Raw genomic sequence first — 18700 nt, forward strand, 5'->3', positions numbered from 1 at the left:
TTTATATTTTGATTAATGCAGGTTTATATTTTGGTTGCTACAAGGTTTATATTTTTGTTGCTGTATGGCTGATATGTTGGTTACTACAGGTTTACATTTTAGTTGCTACATGGTTTATATTTTGGTTACTCCATGATTTATATTTTTGTTGTTATGGGGTTTATGTTTTGGTTACTCCGAGGTTTATATTTGGTTGTTATGGGGTTTATATTTTGGTTACTCGGGGTTTATATTTGGTTGTTATGGGGTTTATATTTTGGTTGCTACATGTTTTATATTTTGGCTACTACGGTGTTTATATTTTGATTGCTACAGGTTTATATTTCGGTTGTTACAAGGTTTATATTTTGGTTGCTACAGGGTTTATATTTTGGTTGATACAGGTTTTAATTTGGTTGCTAACGGGTTTATATTTCGATTGCCACAAGGTTTATATTTTGGTTTGCTACTTGAAAACATTTAGGCCTGTTGTCACCATTGTTTTGCATATATAGATCCCCTCCAATTTTCAGCGTGTGAAGAAAAATATTATGAAACATTTAATTAATAATTTTTTTAATATAGGACAACATGGTTTTCGTACCCGGAAAAAATACACAAACCCAACTGTTAGTCCACCGTGAGAACATATACAAAAATATGAAAAGCGGAAATGAAACAGATGTGGTTATCTAGACTTTGCAAAAGCTTTTGACAAGGTAGATCATAATATATTAGCGAAGAAAATTAGAAAACACAATATCGTGGATAAAGTAGGAAGATGGTTAAAAGAATTTTTACACAACAGAAAACAGATAGTTATTGCAAACGATGAGAAATCGGATGAAGCTAAGGTAATATCCGGTGTGCCACAAGGTACGGTGTTAGCTGCAATACTGTTTGTTATTATGATTGCAGACATAGACAGTAATGTTAAGGACTCGGTAGTGAGTAGTTTCGCCGATGACACAAGAATAAGTAGAGAAATTACTTGTGATGAAGATAAGAACGCGCTACAAAGAGACCTTAACAAATTATATGATTGGGCAGAGGTAAATAGGATGGTATTTAACTCTGATAAATTTGAATCAATAAATTATGGAGACAGAGAAGGAAAGATATATGCATATAGGGGACCTAATAATGAGTACAATCACAATAAGGAAGCTGTTAAAGACCTTGGTGTGATGATGAATAGGAACATGTTATACAATGATCAAATAGCAATTCTATTGGCAAAATGTAAAGCAAAAATGGGAATGTTGTTACGGCACTTCAAAAAACAAAACAAGAAAGCTGAACACATGATTATGCTTTATAAAACATGTGTTCGTAGTCCACTTGAATATTGCAATATGATATGGTACCCACACTATCAAAAGGATATTGCACAAATGGAGAGTGTAGAAAGGTCCTTTACAGCTAGAATAGAAGAAGTTAAAGACCTTGACTACTGGGAAAGACTACAATCATTAAAATTATATAGTCTAGAAAGGAGACGAGAACGCTACATGATAATTCAGGCATGGACACAGATAGAAGGAATAGCCGAAAACATCATGGAGCTAAAAATATCAGAAAGAGCAAGCAGAGGTAGATTAATAGTGCCCAAAACTATACCAGGAAAAATAAGGAAAGCACACAGGACATTAATCCACTACGCACCAGCATCGATAATGCAGCGTCTATTCAATGCGTTGCCAGCTCATCTGAGGAATATATCAGGAGTGAACGTAGATGTGTTTAAGAATAAGCTTGACAAATCTCAGCTGCATCCCAGACCATCCAAGATTGGAAGATGCAAAATATACCGGGAGATGTACTAGCAACTCTCTGGTAGACATTAGAGGTGCCTCACACTGAGGGACCTGGGGCAACCCGAACAAGATGTAAGGTCTGTAAGGTAAGGTCTCTTCTCATCTCATCTCTCTCTCCTCCCCAATAAAAATCAGAAGAATAAACTCGCCCCATTAACTGGACCTAAATTTCCCTTCCAGACGATGCCATGGTTTCCAGAAGCGGAAAAAGGAGAGCGTCACTGACCAATTCTGAACCCAAGCGCAGAAGTAACTCTTAATGCCTGAAGATGCGTCGGAGATGATGGCTGGGAGGGAAGCTACGTTACTGAATGCGCGGAGAACAGGTGTTTTTTGTTTCCTTTGTAGAAAAGGTTGATAATTAACTTCTGCCCCTAATAGTTTAGTATCTAGCTTTCGACGTGTAAATAAGTGGAAAATGTAAAATATTGTCTTAAGCAAGTAACCTCTATAAATTCTTATGTAATTGCTCAACTAAGACCGTCGAAGAAATTGAAATGATTCAGCCTTATAAATTTTATATAATCAAACTTGTACTTAGTCAGTGATATTGATATTTTTCAGCTTATAGAAGAATACATATTCTTTAGATTGATATTGTCTCGTGGACTGAAGTTGTGCATGCTGCTTTGCTTAATGTTGCTTGCGTTGCTTTGTTGCCTGATTGCTTTTATCCAAATCCTCAAAGCACTGACAGTGTAGAATATATATATATATATATATATATATATATATATATATATAATATATATATATATATATATATAAAGAAAAGTTGTACAATCAATAAAAGATGATATTTCGATGTCCCTTATGTAAATGGAAAGAGCTTGGTTACCTTAAGTTGTCTTCTTGAGTATTTGAATTGAGAGAGAGAGAGAGAGAGAGAGAGAGAGAGAGAGAGAGAGAGAGAGAGAGAGACAGTCTGAGTCTTTTATGTCAACGGTAGAAATTATCCATAACTATTCTTTTATTGTAGAACGATAAAAAAGAAAAAAAATCAAGTAAAGTAGTGTTTCTTGATTTATCACGTGAAGTAGCATTGTGGATGATGTTTTGCTGAGAATGCCAAATAAAAAGAAGTGAATGCATCACCATCCCATCTATTAATCCAACTATATAGCAGGGTCGGCCGCTCGAGTCGACTTTCTCCATCTGTTTACTAGATTCCTTGCATCTTCTTCCCCCAGTACCACCTCACCCATATCCCTCCTCACCTCACCTCACATCCATCCATCTGGTCCGCTGACGCCTCACACTCCTCTCTCTCTCTCCCCATTATTGTCATGTCCTTAGCTCTCTTGATTGGTTCCACCTCTTCTCTTCTTATTCCATGGACATAGTATCTCCTCTCCAGTAGTGATATTCCAGCAGTCCATTTCACCATCCTCATCTCGGCTCTTTCCAGCAGTCCCTCCTCTTTCCTCTTAAGTGTCCAAGTTTCTGGCCCCGTCATCATCCCACAGAGGATTAGAATTTGTGCAGATGGCAGAGGAAAAATCGTCTCATAGTCATCTCATTTCATCGACGTGCTTTCCGTGCATTTCAGTCAGGGATATTAAAACACAGGTATAATTTGAAGTACAACTTATTGTGATTCTTTATATGGCATGATCTTTAAAAGTAAGAGAAGTCGATGGTGGTTTAAACTTAACTTTTTCAGATGTCAAGGTGACAGAAACTAAGCCAATTCCAACAGCAATATTTACGACTACGACGACGACAACTGAGGTTACATCTGAAGTGACAACTAGCGTGTCAACTACGGTGACGGAAATGTAAGTCATTTCAATGTCATTTTCATATAAAAAATAATGTGTGTGTCAGTGTTTATGTTTATGCTTGTAAATACATATGATTTCAGTACGGTTAAGCATCTGAATGCTTTTGTAAAAGCGTCGCCAATTTCCTTCCACAGACCTGCACATCAGCGGACGGGACCGTGCACCACCTGTATCAAAGCTTGAAAGAGAACTGCCAAACCTGTTCTTGCGAATACAGTTATTGGGATAACCGCATCGTTAAGAATTGCTACAATTTTTTGTATCATCAGTACTGTTCCGCAAAACCTCACAGAGATTGTGTCGTCGTTGGAACATACAATTCGGGATGCTGCGATGAATATTTTTGTGACAAGTAAGTTTTTTTTTTTTATCGTAGTGATTTGAGATCATGTTATGAGAGGAGGAGAGCTGGTAGTTACGGTTCTTTGCAGCGTGCCTTCGGCCTCTAACTGCAACCCCTTTCGTTCCTTTTACTGTACCTCCTTTCAAATTCTCTTTCTTCCATCTTACTGCCCACCCTCTCCTAACAATTGATTGATAGTGCAACTGCTTCGAGGTTTTCCTCCTGTTTACATCTTTAGAATCTTTTGCTGGTAATTTCCGTTCTTTGTTCAGTTGAAAATCACCTTAAGTCATTCCCTGTTTCTTTACCGAAGTAAAAATGATTCTCTTTCTTCTTACCTTAATCCCTTTTCTATGCGGGGCTGCCTTTTTGGATGATACCTAACCTAACCGAAACAGAAATGATTAATTAATGAGAATAACTCTTAGAAATCAGCATAAGGTAGTCATGGAACAGTTCTCGGTTAGTAGACTCCTGTCAATGTCTAGAAAACTAGAATTCACCTGATTAGAATTGATATATTCCCATTGATTTGCAGATTCTCATAGAATAACTCTCACAGCCTAAGGTTCTCTTCCATGCCTGTATCCTCAGAGTACCCTACATAAACATTTCTTTAGCCACATGTCTTGGTTATTTTCACACGTTTGTGGTTTTAACCGATTCAAAATGGTGAATTCCTATTGATTTGCAGATTTTCATAGAATAGCTCTCACAGCCTAGAGATAAAAATTCTTCCCTGCCTGTTTCCTTAGTGTACCCTCCATAAACATTTCTTGAGCCACATCTCTTGGATATTTTCACATGTTTGTGGTTTAACCGATTCATCAAGTATATTTTCACATGTTTGTGGTTTTAACCGATTCATCAGGTATATTACCCTTTGTTATGGACTTCCGTGTTCTGTGAAAGCGTTTTTATACCTTATATGTATCCAGTACATGTGTAACATTCTGGAAAATATTGAAAATCTTTCTCTGGCGTGGCCGACCACATGACCAAACTCTTCGCATTTCCCCTCAAGTACAACATGCAGATCGGACAGGGGTCAGTACTATGCCATTGGGGACACCTGGAGCCCAGCCGACGAGCCTTGCAAGAAGTGCACCTGTCAGGCGGACGGAGACGCCACTAAAACCGAATGTGTCGCCAGAAACTGCCCCGATCCGACAGGCCCCAATTGTCGTCCACTCACCCTGCAGTTCCAGTGCTGTCCTTACGACTGGGATTGCTCCGAGTAAGGCCTTTCGAATGTTTCTAATTTCCACTGCCCTGTGACGATGATGAGCTGCATTTTTTATGAATTTTTCTCCTTGTGCTTCTCTCATTATTGTTCAAAAACTTTCTTGTTCGTCAAAAGGGTTTCATGATCAATAATTAATGTAAGATCTTGTTATTTTCATGAGGTTTTATCACTTAAGGGAGGCTGAACATCACAATAGAGGTTGGAGCCGTTATAGCTTACTCGGGACGCGTGCAAGATTCTCCCCCTAACGAATAAGTTGTAAACATTATATTCCTAACTTAACGTAAATTAAAACCTGCTAAAGTCTACGGTCAAACAGAGCCTTGTTTCACCAACGATAATTAAAATGCATGCGCTATATTTTATTAATAATAATTTTTCTGTACTGTTTAACATGCGCACTGTTTATCTTTTACATTTTCATTCTAATAGATAAATCATAAATATCCTATTCTAAAATTCCTTTTTAAGCTGTTCCAAAGACCTTTCCTACCACCCCCTAACAACAATAACAACAACAACAACAACAAAGTAGTTTGTAGGGGTACTCCCCGAGTAAGCGAAAATTGTATGGGTTTTAGCCAACGATCGAAGAATGAGAGAGAAATATAAAATAGCACCGCAGCTGACTAGCTACATATAAACTGCAAACTTTAAGTAAAAACAAGGTTCAGCTTGGTAAGCAATTCAATTTTAATTCTGAAAACGCGAATGTGAGTAACAGGTATTATTGCTATATCATCATAATAAAGACAAGCAAAGAACATTAAATAATAATACAAAACCGAAATAGCGTAAACTCGGGCACATCGCTTGTGTCTTGAAAATAAAAATTCTATGAGTAATAGATGGAGAGATTGTTCCAAATATTAAAGAAAACCCATGGAAAAAAAGATGACGAAACAGGGAATATTCATTTGTTAATACAGTATTTTGAGAAGCTATCGTCATTGTCACTATTTTTGGCGTGGGTGTGAACTTGGCATAGGTCAGAAGTATACCTCACATTTGCGAGCTTGTAAATATCGTTTATACTTTGATGAAACGGAAAAATAAGCCTGCATGCAATTACAAAATCATCTACTTATTACAAAATTTATCTACATCATTGAGTATATAAAGCGTCCCACTCCTAACTGTTTACGTTATCTTCTGTAATAATAAAATCAGTATCGATCTTTCTTGTTTGTCCGCCCCATATGGGGACAGGGTAGGTAGGGGATCGGGAGGGTAAGGGAGATATGACACATACACCCTGTTCCTGCAAACCTGTTTGTCCACCCTAGGTGGGGATAGGGTGGGTATGGGGAGGGGAGAGGCATGACGTGCAGCGCTGGATTCCGACGCAGCGTAGCGCACACCATCAACCTCGTTTTTTCAGTATTTATTCAATCAATTTAAATAGTAGTCAGTTCATTTGACCTGACATTGGTGAGGCATAATAATATATGCAATTTCTTTGGGAAAATTACATCTGAATAATATCACTCGAATGGTTTTGGGTTGTGAAAGAATTCGAAACCACCACTAGTTTATCAGAATGGTCTTGACCTGCCACCTTGGTGGCCGAGAGTTCGATTCTTGGGCATTCCATTGAGGTGTTAGGGATGTGAGTTTCTGGTGATAGAAGTACACTTTCGACGTGGTTCGGTAGTCACGCTTAGCTGTTGGACCCGTTGCTGAGTAACCACTTGTTCTCTGCAACGTAAAAACACCATACAAACAAAATCTGTGTCAGCATTTATTTATGAATATGGCATAGATCATGCACTTTGTTAAATTGTATAGTTATTTCACCATTCTCGCTTCCTATTTTTATTATTTTATCCTCAAATGGTCACAACTACAAGAGTAGGTAGTCTTGCTTTGCTAAATAGTCTTTAAATCTTATGCTACTACTTCATTTTTACACACTTAGAATAATAATAATAATAATAATGAACTAAGGAACCTCCGTAACGAGGCTATAATATTGACAATCAAAAGCCACAGTAGTGATAAAATATATAATAATAATAATAATTATAATACTTTGGTAGAAGACTCTCTTTTAGGCAAATGCTGTTAAAGAGAATGGCAGAATTAAGCGAGTTGATTTTATATACTATTGTTTTTTTCTATTTATCTTACAATTCACTTCTCAAGGTTCAGCGATGTTTCCGAGTAACTGGCCAATATTCGTATTGGGACTTTCTAAAAATGATAAAAATAATAATAATAATAATAACTTTCAGCTCATACTTAATCACGACGCCAAGGAAATGGGTCAGAGGGCAGGAAGCGTCAGTCTGCGTCTTCCTCATCGGCTCACCAGACATCACATTGAATTTCTCGCTCAAAGACAATTCGGAGGTTGTGTCCCAGGTCAGCCTAGAACAAACGGGTAAGTAAATCTCTCTCTCTCTCTCTCTCTCTCTCTCTCTCTCTCTCTCTCTCTCTCTCTCTCTCTCTCTGTTTTTCTTATTTTATTTTTGTTTGTATGCAGATATCTTTCATATGGTAATATGATTCCGTATAGTTATTTTCCCTAGATTAAAGATAAAAGACTTCAGGTATTGACGTATCTGTTTTCAAATTTTTTTTTCAAAACTGGAAGCACTCCAATACTTCGGATACATTATTGGTATCATGGAATTATAATGGACCTGAAGAAACTTTCAAATGCTTTTTTTAAAGATACAGTGGACCCCCGTATTCGCGTTCTTGACATTCGCGGACTCACGCATTCGCCGGTTTCTCTATGGACCATGTCTACCCATTATTCGCTGTAAATTCGCGTATTCGCGGTATTTTTCTATGAGAAATGTCCACAAATTCCTGGGTTTTGTCATCAGTTTCATATTAATATGCACTTTTTGTGATAAAACTATTAAAAGACCAGGTGGAAACATTTTTATGTGGGGTTTTTCTTTGAGTTTCACTAACGAAATGGGCAGTTTTCAGCATTTTTATAGGGGTTTCAACTATTTGCGGATTCTAGCATCCCCTGGGAATACGGGGAACACTGAAGTACCAAATATTAGATATGAAAGCCTTACCAGTGGGAGCACGACAGTAGCAACAACTAGTATTGATTTCAAGCCTGAAGAGAAGATAATGAATATCAGAGTTTGAAGAAGAAGAAGAATTTTGTGCTTTATGCTAATATATATAGTTTATGGATATTCTTTTGTTGGACTGTGGTAGCGTATGACAAAAAATCTGAATTTCATTAACAAAGCATTTTTCTCCTGTACAGCTGCAAGCGGATACCGCTGTGTGAATGTGACAGTTCCCAGCAGCACTGGCTATAATTCTGTGCTTGAAATTTCTGGAGAAATAAACACTGCCTCCATCTCCGAAAAACGCGACCTGATTCTTGTGTCCCTCTCCCAGACTTTTATCCAAACCGACAAATATCTGTACATGCCGGGCAGTTAGTGCAGTTCCGCATCCTGACATTGCTGGAACGAGAGCTCTCGTTTCTTATGAAGACATTCCAGAGATATGGATCAAATCGCCTAGTGGCAGAAGGCTGACGCAATGGAAAAAACACTCCCAATCCAGTTGGACTGCTGCAGTTGGACTTCCAGTTAGCTGAAGAGGTTTCCAGTTAGCTAAGAGGTGGAAGAGGTGAGGATTTCTTCGAAGATCAGATAAGGCATTAGCGTGCCTAGGGATTCTTTGATATTATTTTACAGACGAATGAGCTGTCTAGATTTCGTTGAAGGAAGTACATGGTGGCCATAAAGTCCCAGTACCATTAAGAATATTTATTGCTCAGAAACCATATAACAGAGTAATGCAGTTTTTTGTAGAATGTTCTACATTTCCTCAAGTTTACAGTCAGAGCACTTCATTCTAAAAAAAATCTGCATTAATCTATGTTATATGGTTTCTGAGCAATAAATACTTGTAATGGTACTGAAACTATGGACACCATGTATATCCCTAGTGAGCATACTCTTACAACTCTTTATCAAGCCATTGTTGCTCTCTCGCTGTTCAATAACGATAGAACAAACTGTCATCGGAAAGACTAGAGAACAAGTTTGAGGTGAAACTGAGAGAACTTATGATTTCATTCTTTGCAGGGCACTTACCAGATTTTAGTAAGAACCGAAGAGACAAGAGCATCGCAGAGTTCAAAGTGGAAGAATATGTGTTGCCAAGATTTCAGCCTCACCATTCAGCCACCCCCATATGTCTTGGCAACCGACACAGAGGTCGTTTTCTCTGTATGTGCCAAGTGAGTATACTTATCATATTCCCAGTAATAAATAGGAAATGTGTCAGGGGTTAGAATTAGGAATTTTACTTCATAGATCATGAATGAGGAAATCCTGCTAAAATGAAACGTATACATACACACATACGTATATCTATATACAGTGGTTCCCAAGGTTTTTTTCTGGTCGTTACCCACTTTTATAAAGGATACATGTGCATCCATAACCCATGTATGTATAAAACCCATGGTTTTATACATACTTATCCTCAGATTTTGGCCCCCTGCATTCTTAGCTATAATATATATATATATATATATATATATATATATATATATATATATATATATATATATATATATATATATATATGTGAATAACTTGATCACATACTATATGAGACGTGATGAGAAAACGCAATAGCATATAATAACGGACATTGCAGGGTTAACAAAAGGTCCTGGTCACTTTTTTTATCCTGTAATGCCCGTTTATGTATGCTTACCTGTACTGTGTTTCTCATTGTTCTGTTCAGTCTTGCCCTAAGTAAAGGGTCGTTAAGACCGAGAGATCTCAGGCAGTTCTCGTTTTTCATTTTCCTCCGTGGCATTACCTTTAATTATATAATATATATATATATATATATATATATATATATATATATATATATATATATATATCTGTATGTGTATGTGTGTTATTCTTATTTAATTAACCCCTTTTATATATTCATTTCCATGTCATACTTTCAATAGTAAGTACTGCTACTTTTCCCCTAGTGGGAACAAAGATTCGTTGTATACTTTAGCACCAGGTCGCCATATTGAACCAATTAATCTAACGTCAAAGGTATCACTAAAAGAAGACAGACAACGAGTTCGTCAGGCACCGCCATAGAGTTTAAAGAAAAATGTTCAATTACACATTCAGGGATCCTTATTCTGAAATTTCTTCTCAATAGGTACACCTATGGTCAGCCTGTTAAGGGGACTCTTAAGCTGTCTTTGACCAGGTCGTGTTATTATCATTTTTACTTCGATGACCCAACCCCGTTTTTATATGTGGAGAAGGTACGCTTTAACTTGTTTGCAAACAAGAGATTTGTTGTTTTCAAAGTAAAACATGAATATATATACCAGAAACGAAAATCGTATCGAATTGATCTCATTAGCAGACAATTTGAAAATGGAGATGAACTCATCCAGTCGTCCTGTCAGTGGTGTTTACCTCCCTTTGTGACAAAAAATCATTGATAAACCTCAAAAATCTGTTTGTCTCAGTTTTTATTATTTGGTACTCGTGCGTATTGAATTTGTTCAGGATAGAATAAATGTTAATTCACTCAGAAAAAACATTCTGTGAACAGTTTATTGTTTTAAGGTTGCTATGCAGTACGACGGATGATTTCATATCCTTAAAACGATGTGTATATACCTACTTTTGTATGTTTTAGAATATTTTTTCTTGTTATTTTTTAATGGATTCTATTAAAGCCTGTTCGTTCAAGTGAATAACTGAAAATTTATATTTCCAAATGGAGGATTTGCTCGCCTAAGTAAACTCTTGTCTTAGCTGTAAGATTAATGTTATTATGGAATAATGAATTTATTTCATCTTAGATATTCTATAAATACTTCCTTAGACACTCAGCGGTTGTGACGAAGTCAGTGTAGCAACGGCTGACATTGGTTACGTCGGATATCAAATAAAAGTGAAAGGTTCTTTTGTGGAAGAGGGAACAGGCAACGTCGCGAATGCCACAGCTTCTGTGGAAGTGCAATTCGCATCTTCCATTTTAGAAACCATCACCCCTGAAGAAAACGTGAGACCGGGACTGCCGTTTAACTTCAGAGTAAGTCGACTGTTTTCCAAATTTTTCCTGCAAGCTTAAACACTACACAAGAATAACTATCTACAAAACATTGTTGGTGGATTTCAAGATATCTTTTCACCACAACTTTTGCATTTACTATTTTTCTGTTCTACTTACAGCAGATATAATCCTGCCTGTGTAACCAAAAACTGCACAGGTAACAATTGTTTGGAGCATTGCAAAATCTCTTCGAACTTTTATAAACTTCATTTTCCTGCAAGACGGGTGATAAATATAATGCTACTTTGTTAACAGTTCATAAATGACTAGAGACATAGTATATATTTTAAACAATCTTCTAAATGCCGATTCTATTGCTGAGTAATTTTTTAACATTATAACTAATATTGTACGATGAAGTGAAGTCTGTATCTTTACATTACCATTTTTATGGCTATGCACGTTGGAAATATGGAAATAAACAAGGCGTGATCCGACCTCCAGCTTACTCGGTCCTCATGCTAAAATCTACGGTCAAATAGCCCATTGTTTCACCAACGATGATTAAAATAAATACGCTACATTTTATAAGAAATAATTTTTTATGGGGTCCTTTTATTAGATGGAATTCTCTTGTCTCAGAACATTCTTACCAGTCATATATATATATATATATATATATATATATATATATATATATATATATATATATTGGAAGAGGAAAAATGTTTAAAAGTTGGACAGCTATGAAATGGTAGAAAACGCTGTACCTAGCTGACAATGTGTCCGGAAGGGTTTCTGCACAAGAGGTACATAAAGGACTGTCCAGGTGACACGAGCAACCTGGCCGTGTCCCTTCGAGACAGTTTGTTTTAGAATGGCTTTTCTCCTGCAGGTGGAAGGTGACTAAACCATTGTTCTTCGACGCCCGAGGGGCGTAATTGTTTCAGTATGTTTGGGCTATGGCAGTACTTGTAAAAACTACTCAGCGGATGAATCCGGAATCATCAACGCCTTCATTCCTCCCTCACCGTCTTGTGGACTCCTCTTATTCCTATTATTTGGGTAAGTTCAAAGTCGTTAGATATGTAAGCTTATCATCAGCGACAAATTCTGCTCATGTTGTCAAAGTATAATTACTTGGTAGCTGAAGATTGACGTATAAGTTGTAACTAGTTTTTTGTAAAATATTGAACGTTTTTTTGGTAGTTGCTAATATTCCATTAATATCTCTGGGGAAACTGTTAGAACTCTTCCCAGTAATCAGAATGTTTACAAATGCTACCCTTGTAACAAAGTTACATAAAAATTGAAATTACTGTTATATCACTTGAAAGCTGTATTGCTTCCATTCTGAGTTAAAAATAAGTAAGTAAAACGCGACAAAGTTTCTTCAGCGTAATCAAGTTCTCTGTACAGCCATCGAAATAGATCTATCTTTAGGTGGTTTCGGTAAAATGCTGTATGAGCAGCGGCCATGAATATCTCAGCCGGCCGTGTTGGCCTGCGTTGTTACGTTTACCAGAAGCACGATTATGGATAAATGTTAACCTTAAATAGAATAAAAACTACTGAGGCTAGAGGGCTGCAACTTGATATTTGGTGATTGGAGGGTGGGTGATCAACATACCAATTTGCAGCCCTCTAGCCTCGGTAGTTTTATAGATCTGAGGGTGGACAGAAAAAAAGTGTGGACTGACAGACAAAGCTGGCATAAAAGTTTTCCTTTCAGAAAACTAAAACATGAAAGAACCATAAATCAGCAACTTAGATGGGTTTTTTCTACTCCCAGAGTTGATTATCTGGACTATATCCAAAAACACCAAATTTTTTGAACGAAAATGAACAAATTCTAAGTTAATTTGACACCACTCACCCTAAAATACAGTGTGGAACCATAATTTCTTTAATATCATCACTGTAACATTCCAATGTAACGTCACTACTCTCACAAAAATCTCTTGATTACATACACCCACTGCTCGGATCCCCATAGCCCAGGTAGTTGTTGTCAGCTCACCTCACGCGGTGCACTGTAGGCATTACTTAAGGTTCTTTGCCCAGTCCCTTACCCCCTAGCTAGTTGCAACCCCCTTCATTCTTTTTACTGCACCTCTATTCACACTATCTCTCTTCACTATGACTTCCCACCCTCTCTTGTAATTGTTTCGTAGTGCAAAAGCAAGATTTTTTCCTCCTGTTACACCTTTCAAACCTTCTTATCGTTAATTTCCATTTCAGCGCTGAATAACCTCATAGGTCCTTGTGGCTGGCCTTTGGCCTAAATTCTAAAATTCTATATTCCCATTCCTTGCACTGCATGAATGCTTGAAAAAATTATCTGTATTCCTACATTTAATTTTCATTATAGGCACAGGACCTCATTGAATATCAGCAAGGCAATCTGGGTTGGCTATATTCTGGTTACACTAGCACAACCCCGTCAAGATTCTTTTCTGCATCTCAGTCCAGTCTCAGCCTGGGGTTGCTGCCTAAGTCACACAAATGTTCACCTGGTGGAGACACCGTCACAATCCCTGTGATGTTTGTGGCTAACGATACTTCTTCCATCATTCTGCACATCCAGGTAAGTTCACTGCTCCATTTTATATGTTACCATTAATTGATGAATCATTCAGGAAGTTTTCTGCTGATAACTAAAACTAGTGTATGTATGTAACAATACTTGGGATCTATTGTTATGTCACCAATTGGATAATAATTCTTGTGGCTACCATTATTGGATCTTTTTTTATGGAGGATACTTCAAAGAAGACTAGGGAAAATGAATAGTAACTGCTTGCACATTTCATATATTCCATGTAACAGAGTGTCTTTCATAAAATCTGGATCCTTGCCATAACCTAAGACATCGCGTTAAGTGAGGACCGGTTTCGTATGATTTTGTCTGTCAGTATGCTCCCTGGAAAATTGAATGAGGTATGAGCCACATGATCTTCCTTAATTCTGATAAGAGATGAAACAACTGAGGAATTAAAAAAACGTCTTACCTGAATTATACAATCTGTGTAGTGCCATTATAACCTAGTCCTGCTTCTTCAGAAGAACACTGAGATGGCTTGAAATTGTCAAAGTAAATAAACAGTTCAGAATGACCTACCTGGATATAAAGAGAGAAATTTCCAAATCATAACAAATGTGTGACAGGTAAATGAGGATAGATTAGCAGAAGAACACATGGAATCCTCATAAGAAGGCATACAGTTGGAAGAATCGAAGACAATGTTGCATTGCGCTGTAAAGTAGTGGTGTAGCGTTCCTTAAAGTAAGTAGCATTATATGTAACTCAGGAACTGCCTGTAATAACAACAGCAATAACAATATACTTTTAATTTTCCTGCAGGTGTTCTCAAGAAGTCAGATCATGTACACCAGCGAAGAAGTCCACGACTTCACTCCAAATGACCTCCCAATCAACGAGTCAGATCTTCTGGAGCCTTTGCAACCACTCAGTGACAGCAGCCTCATCCGAGGATACTTCAACATTGACATTCCCTTAGGGCCATTGACTTCACCTCATCTTAAGGCAAGTTTTGAGGCGAATTATTGATATCTTAGGTATTTTATCTAGGTAATTATTAGTTAGTGTTTATTTTATTTGTTTTCATACTATGGGCTTTTATATATATATATATATATCTATATATATATATATATATATTATATATATATAAATATATATATATCATATATATATATCTTATATATATCTATATAGTATCTATCTATAGATAATATATTATATACAATATATATATTATATATTAATATATATATATATATATAGATAGATATATATAAGATATATATAAGCATATCATAGTATATATATATATTAATATATATATATATATATATAGAATATATATATAGATAGATTCTATATAGATTATATATGATATATAATATATATATATATATATGATATATATATATATATAGATATATATATATATATATGTAGATATATATATATATATATATCTAATATAATATATATCTAATATATATGTAGCTCATTAATTATATATATATATATCTATATATATCAATACCTATATAGATACTATATATAAATATATATATATATAATATTATTATATATTACATCTATATATATATACTATATATATATATATATATATATATATATATATATATATAATCTAATAACCAAAAGGAGCCCATAAAAACACCCAAAATATAGAGAAAAAAGTACTATATTTCAGAGACTGCTGTCTCCCTCTAAAGACAAGACCAGAGATACACCCAACAATAAAATAATAATTCCCCACCTGGACACGATTAAGAGAATAACCAATCCCTTCGGAAAATCGAACCCTTTTGTATTTACTTACCCAAACACCTTAGCCAAATCCCTGATTAACGTCCAACAAAAGGCATCTCCAAAGGACTCTGGGGTATACGAAATCCCATGCCAGGACTGTGACCAATCTTACATCGGATTTACAGGTAAATCCCTTCCCAGAGAATTACAACAACAAACGGTCAGTTAGGTATGGACAACAGAACTCTGCTATTTTCAACCATATAAATGAACATAACCATAGAATAACTGGAATTTGTCACGTGTAATTTATAGCAGCAACTGCCGGTACAAGAGTCAAATGATGGAATCGGCCTTAATAAAAGAGAGGCAGGTAATGAACATCTCAAAAGGAGCATGGATTTCGGACACGATCGACGAACCTCTTCATTCAACCAACCCTTAAGAAGATTAAAGGAAGATTATCAGCGGGGTGACTTAAATTGGCTTGTTTGTGGATGGACCTCTTGGTATAAATAAATACCACCTTTTCTGTAAACTTTTCTCATTTCATCTACCTGAAGAGGGAGACAGCAGTCTCTGAAATATAGTACTTTTTTCTCTATATTTTTGGTGTTTTTATGTGCTCCTTTTATTAGATGGAATTCTGTTGTTACAGAACATTGTTACCAGTCATATATATATATATATATATATATATATATATATATATATATATATATATATATATATATATATATTATATATATATATATAGGTTTTTGCTTCAATGTATGTCAATGTGTTCATAATTTTCCTAACTTTGGCTATTGCCAATGGAAAAAGAAAATAATAAGATGTAGTAATACGTCTGAACCTTTGTTAATGTTTAGAAAGAAGAACCCCCAATCCCTCTCCCACAGGTCCTGATATGGTACTCCCGCAGCGATGGCGAGGTCGTATCAACCTCTGGAAGCGCAGACGTGAGCAAATGCCTCAGGAACCCGACCTCCCTCAGGTGGGAGACGAAAACGGATGCTTTGCCCTCGCCAAAGGATGACGTCAGTCTCGTCCTATCATCCGCGCCGAGCTCCGTCTGTGGCTTAGGTTTGTGTCTTCCAACAGCACATGTGGTGTGAAGTTACTGGTAATTGTATACATGAAGACAAGACGTTTTGACAGAGTAGTTGTTGAAGATTAGCATCTGAAGACATTTAGTTCTTCATTTCATCTAAGGAAGGAATATAAGCTAGCATGATATAACTGGAATCACCCATCAGACATCGAACCTAAAGACATTCTGTAATGCTTGTTGCTCCATTTCCACAGGGGTGGTGGATGAAAGCGTTGAACTGCTCTCTGGAGGTCAGCGAGAACCCCGACGCTTGGAACAATATTCCAGTTGTTCGAAGCACCAGAAGTTAGAAGTTAACCCGTGGGAAAACTCACAAGTCAATGATTATCTTTATTGCAATGGCAATAACAAAAACTTTGTTATCGGTATGTACTTGATCAGTGGATGGTAGATAAGGAGCGGGCCGCATATTTCCGAACTGTAACCGAGTACTTAACCTTCTCTGAAAAAGTGGGATGCCATATCTTCAAAACTAACCATAGAATCTTCTTGAAAACAAATCTCATTATGTTTCTCACAACCAAATTACCAATAGTTTACTTCTTTGAACTAACCTAACCTAACCCAACCTAATGTAACCTAGGGGCTTGGCAAAAAGACGGGGCTGGTGCAATACCAGTATACATCTCGGGAATTTGCGACCGGGCCTTATCCCTCCATGAGCTGTATGTTGGGTAACGTATTTGGTAATATCAGATGATTTCAGGTTCGAGGTGGACCTATCTTCTTGAACCAACCAAAAGAGACAGGTTGGTATTGTAATGATGTGAGGATATCCTGATGATGGAATCACAACTGCAGTTACATAAAAAAAAAAATTAATCAGGAACACTCAGTATATTGAGAATACCTCCACCAAGGGACAAAAAGCTTGACAAGTACAGAAAAATACATAAAGCCATTCACATTTGCTTAAATGAATACTGGGACTCTTAAATTAAGACTTAGGCAAAACACAATCTTATTATAATCGGCGTAATGTCTGTCCATTGGTCTGTCATTCAATCACGGCCAAACGGCTGGTCTGATGGGCATGAAACTCGGCAGGGTTATAGTAGGGACCCCTAAGATCGTTTGTAATGGGGTTTCATCCCACCTACCCCTCCCCCCCACCCCGCCCCGCCCCCCTCCGAAGGGGGTTGGGTGAGAAGGGATTCCCTGAAACGGAGCTGGTGTTCTGTTCGTGAAACGAGGTGGTTATGCCCGTAGACTTAGGTAATTTACGAATTTATCATAGTACATAATTTCTGTATGCATATATTTGCTAGTATTAGTAATGACAAGGAAGTAGAGCTTGATGACTCCTGATGACTAAATGTGAAACTGAACAGGTGAATTGCAGTGGCTTTAATGACCTCACTCTGATCACACCACTCGACAGATTACGACTACGGCACCGAGGTGCCTGCAGGAAGTCGAAGAAGAAAGCCCAATGGATACACTAACATGCAAGATGCCTTGAAATCTTTTGACGTGAGTTCTCTCTCTCTCTCTCTCTCTCTCTCTCTCTCTCTCTCTCTCTCTCTCTCTGTCTTTTACGCCTGCCGTTCATTGTTTATTTCCTCTAAAAGGTATCTGTACAAAAATGAATTAGTGAAGTTACCGATAACGTGATTAAAATTCATGAGCCACTATATGATATAGTAAAGTATATATATATATATATATATTATATATATATATATATATATATATATATATATACTATATATATATATATATAAATATATATATATATATATATATATATATATATATATATATATATATATATATATATATATATGACTGGTAAAATGTTCTGATACAGCAGAATTCCATCTAATAAAAGGAGCCCATAAAAGCGCCCAAATTATAGAGAGTAAGTACTATACTATTTCAGAGACTGCTGTCCCTCTTTTCAACAGTTTCTGAAATATAGAACTTATTCTCTATATTTTGGCGTTTTTATAGGCTCCTTTTATTTTATAAATATATATATATATATATATATATATATACATATATATATATATATATATATATATATATATATATATATATATATATATGAAAAGATAAACAGAACGAATATCTGATAGGTTTTG

The 18700-nt window shown here is 36.3% G+C and overlaps 2 protein-coding genes across 2 annotated transcripts in view; both read left to right on the forward strand.

The window, feature by feature from the left end:
• The window catches only part of LOC135222122 (alpha-2-macroglobulin-like), a 149352-nt gene that overhangs the window by 5561 nt on the left and 125091 nt on the right, over positions 1-18700 (forward strand). The window lies entirely within an intron of this gene.
• LOC135222120 (alpha-2-macroglobulin-like) overlaps positions 3282-18700 on the forward strand; it is a 31566-nt gene continuing 16147 nt past the window's right edge. The window contains 14 exon segments of the mRNA XM_064260289.1: positions 3282-3365; positions 3715-3932; positions 4948-5160; positions 7404-7552; positions 8408-8584; positions 8587-8610; positions 8613-8740; positions 9243-9397; positions 10339-10447; positions 11020-11229; positions 13562-13777; positions 14555-14737; positions 16402-16585; positions 16808-16978. Coding sequence (XP_064116359.1) covers positions 3282-3365; positions 3715-3932; positions 4948-5160; positions 7404-7552; positions 8408-8584; positions 8587-8610; positions 8613-8740; positions 9243-9397; positions 10339-10447; positions 11020-11229; positions 13562-13777; positions 14555-14737; positions 16402-16585; positions 16808-16978 — 2221 coding nt within the window.

This window comes from Macrobrachium nipponense, chromosome 3 (genome assembly GCF_015104395.2).
Source record: "Macrobrachium nipponense isolate FS-2020 chromosome 3, ASM1510439v2, whole genome shotgun sequence".
In the NCBI taxonomy this organism is placed as follows: Eukaryota; Metazoa; Arthropoda; class Malacostraca; order Decapoda; family Palaemonidae; genus Macrobrachium; species Macrobrachium nipponense.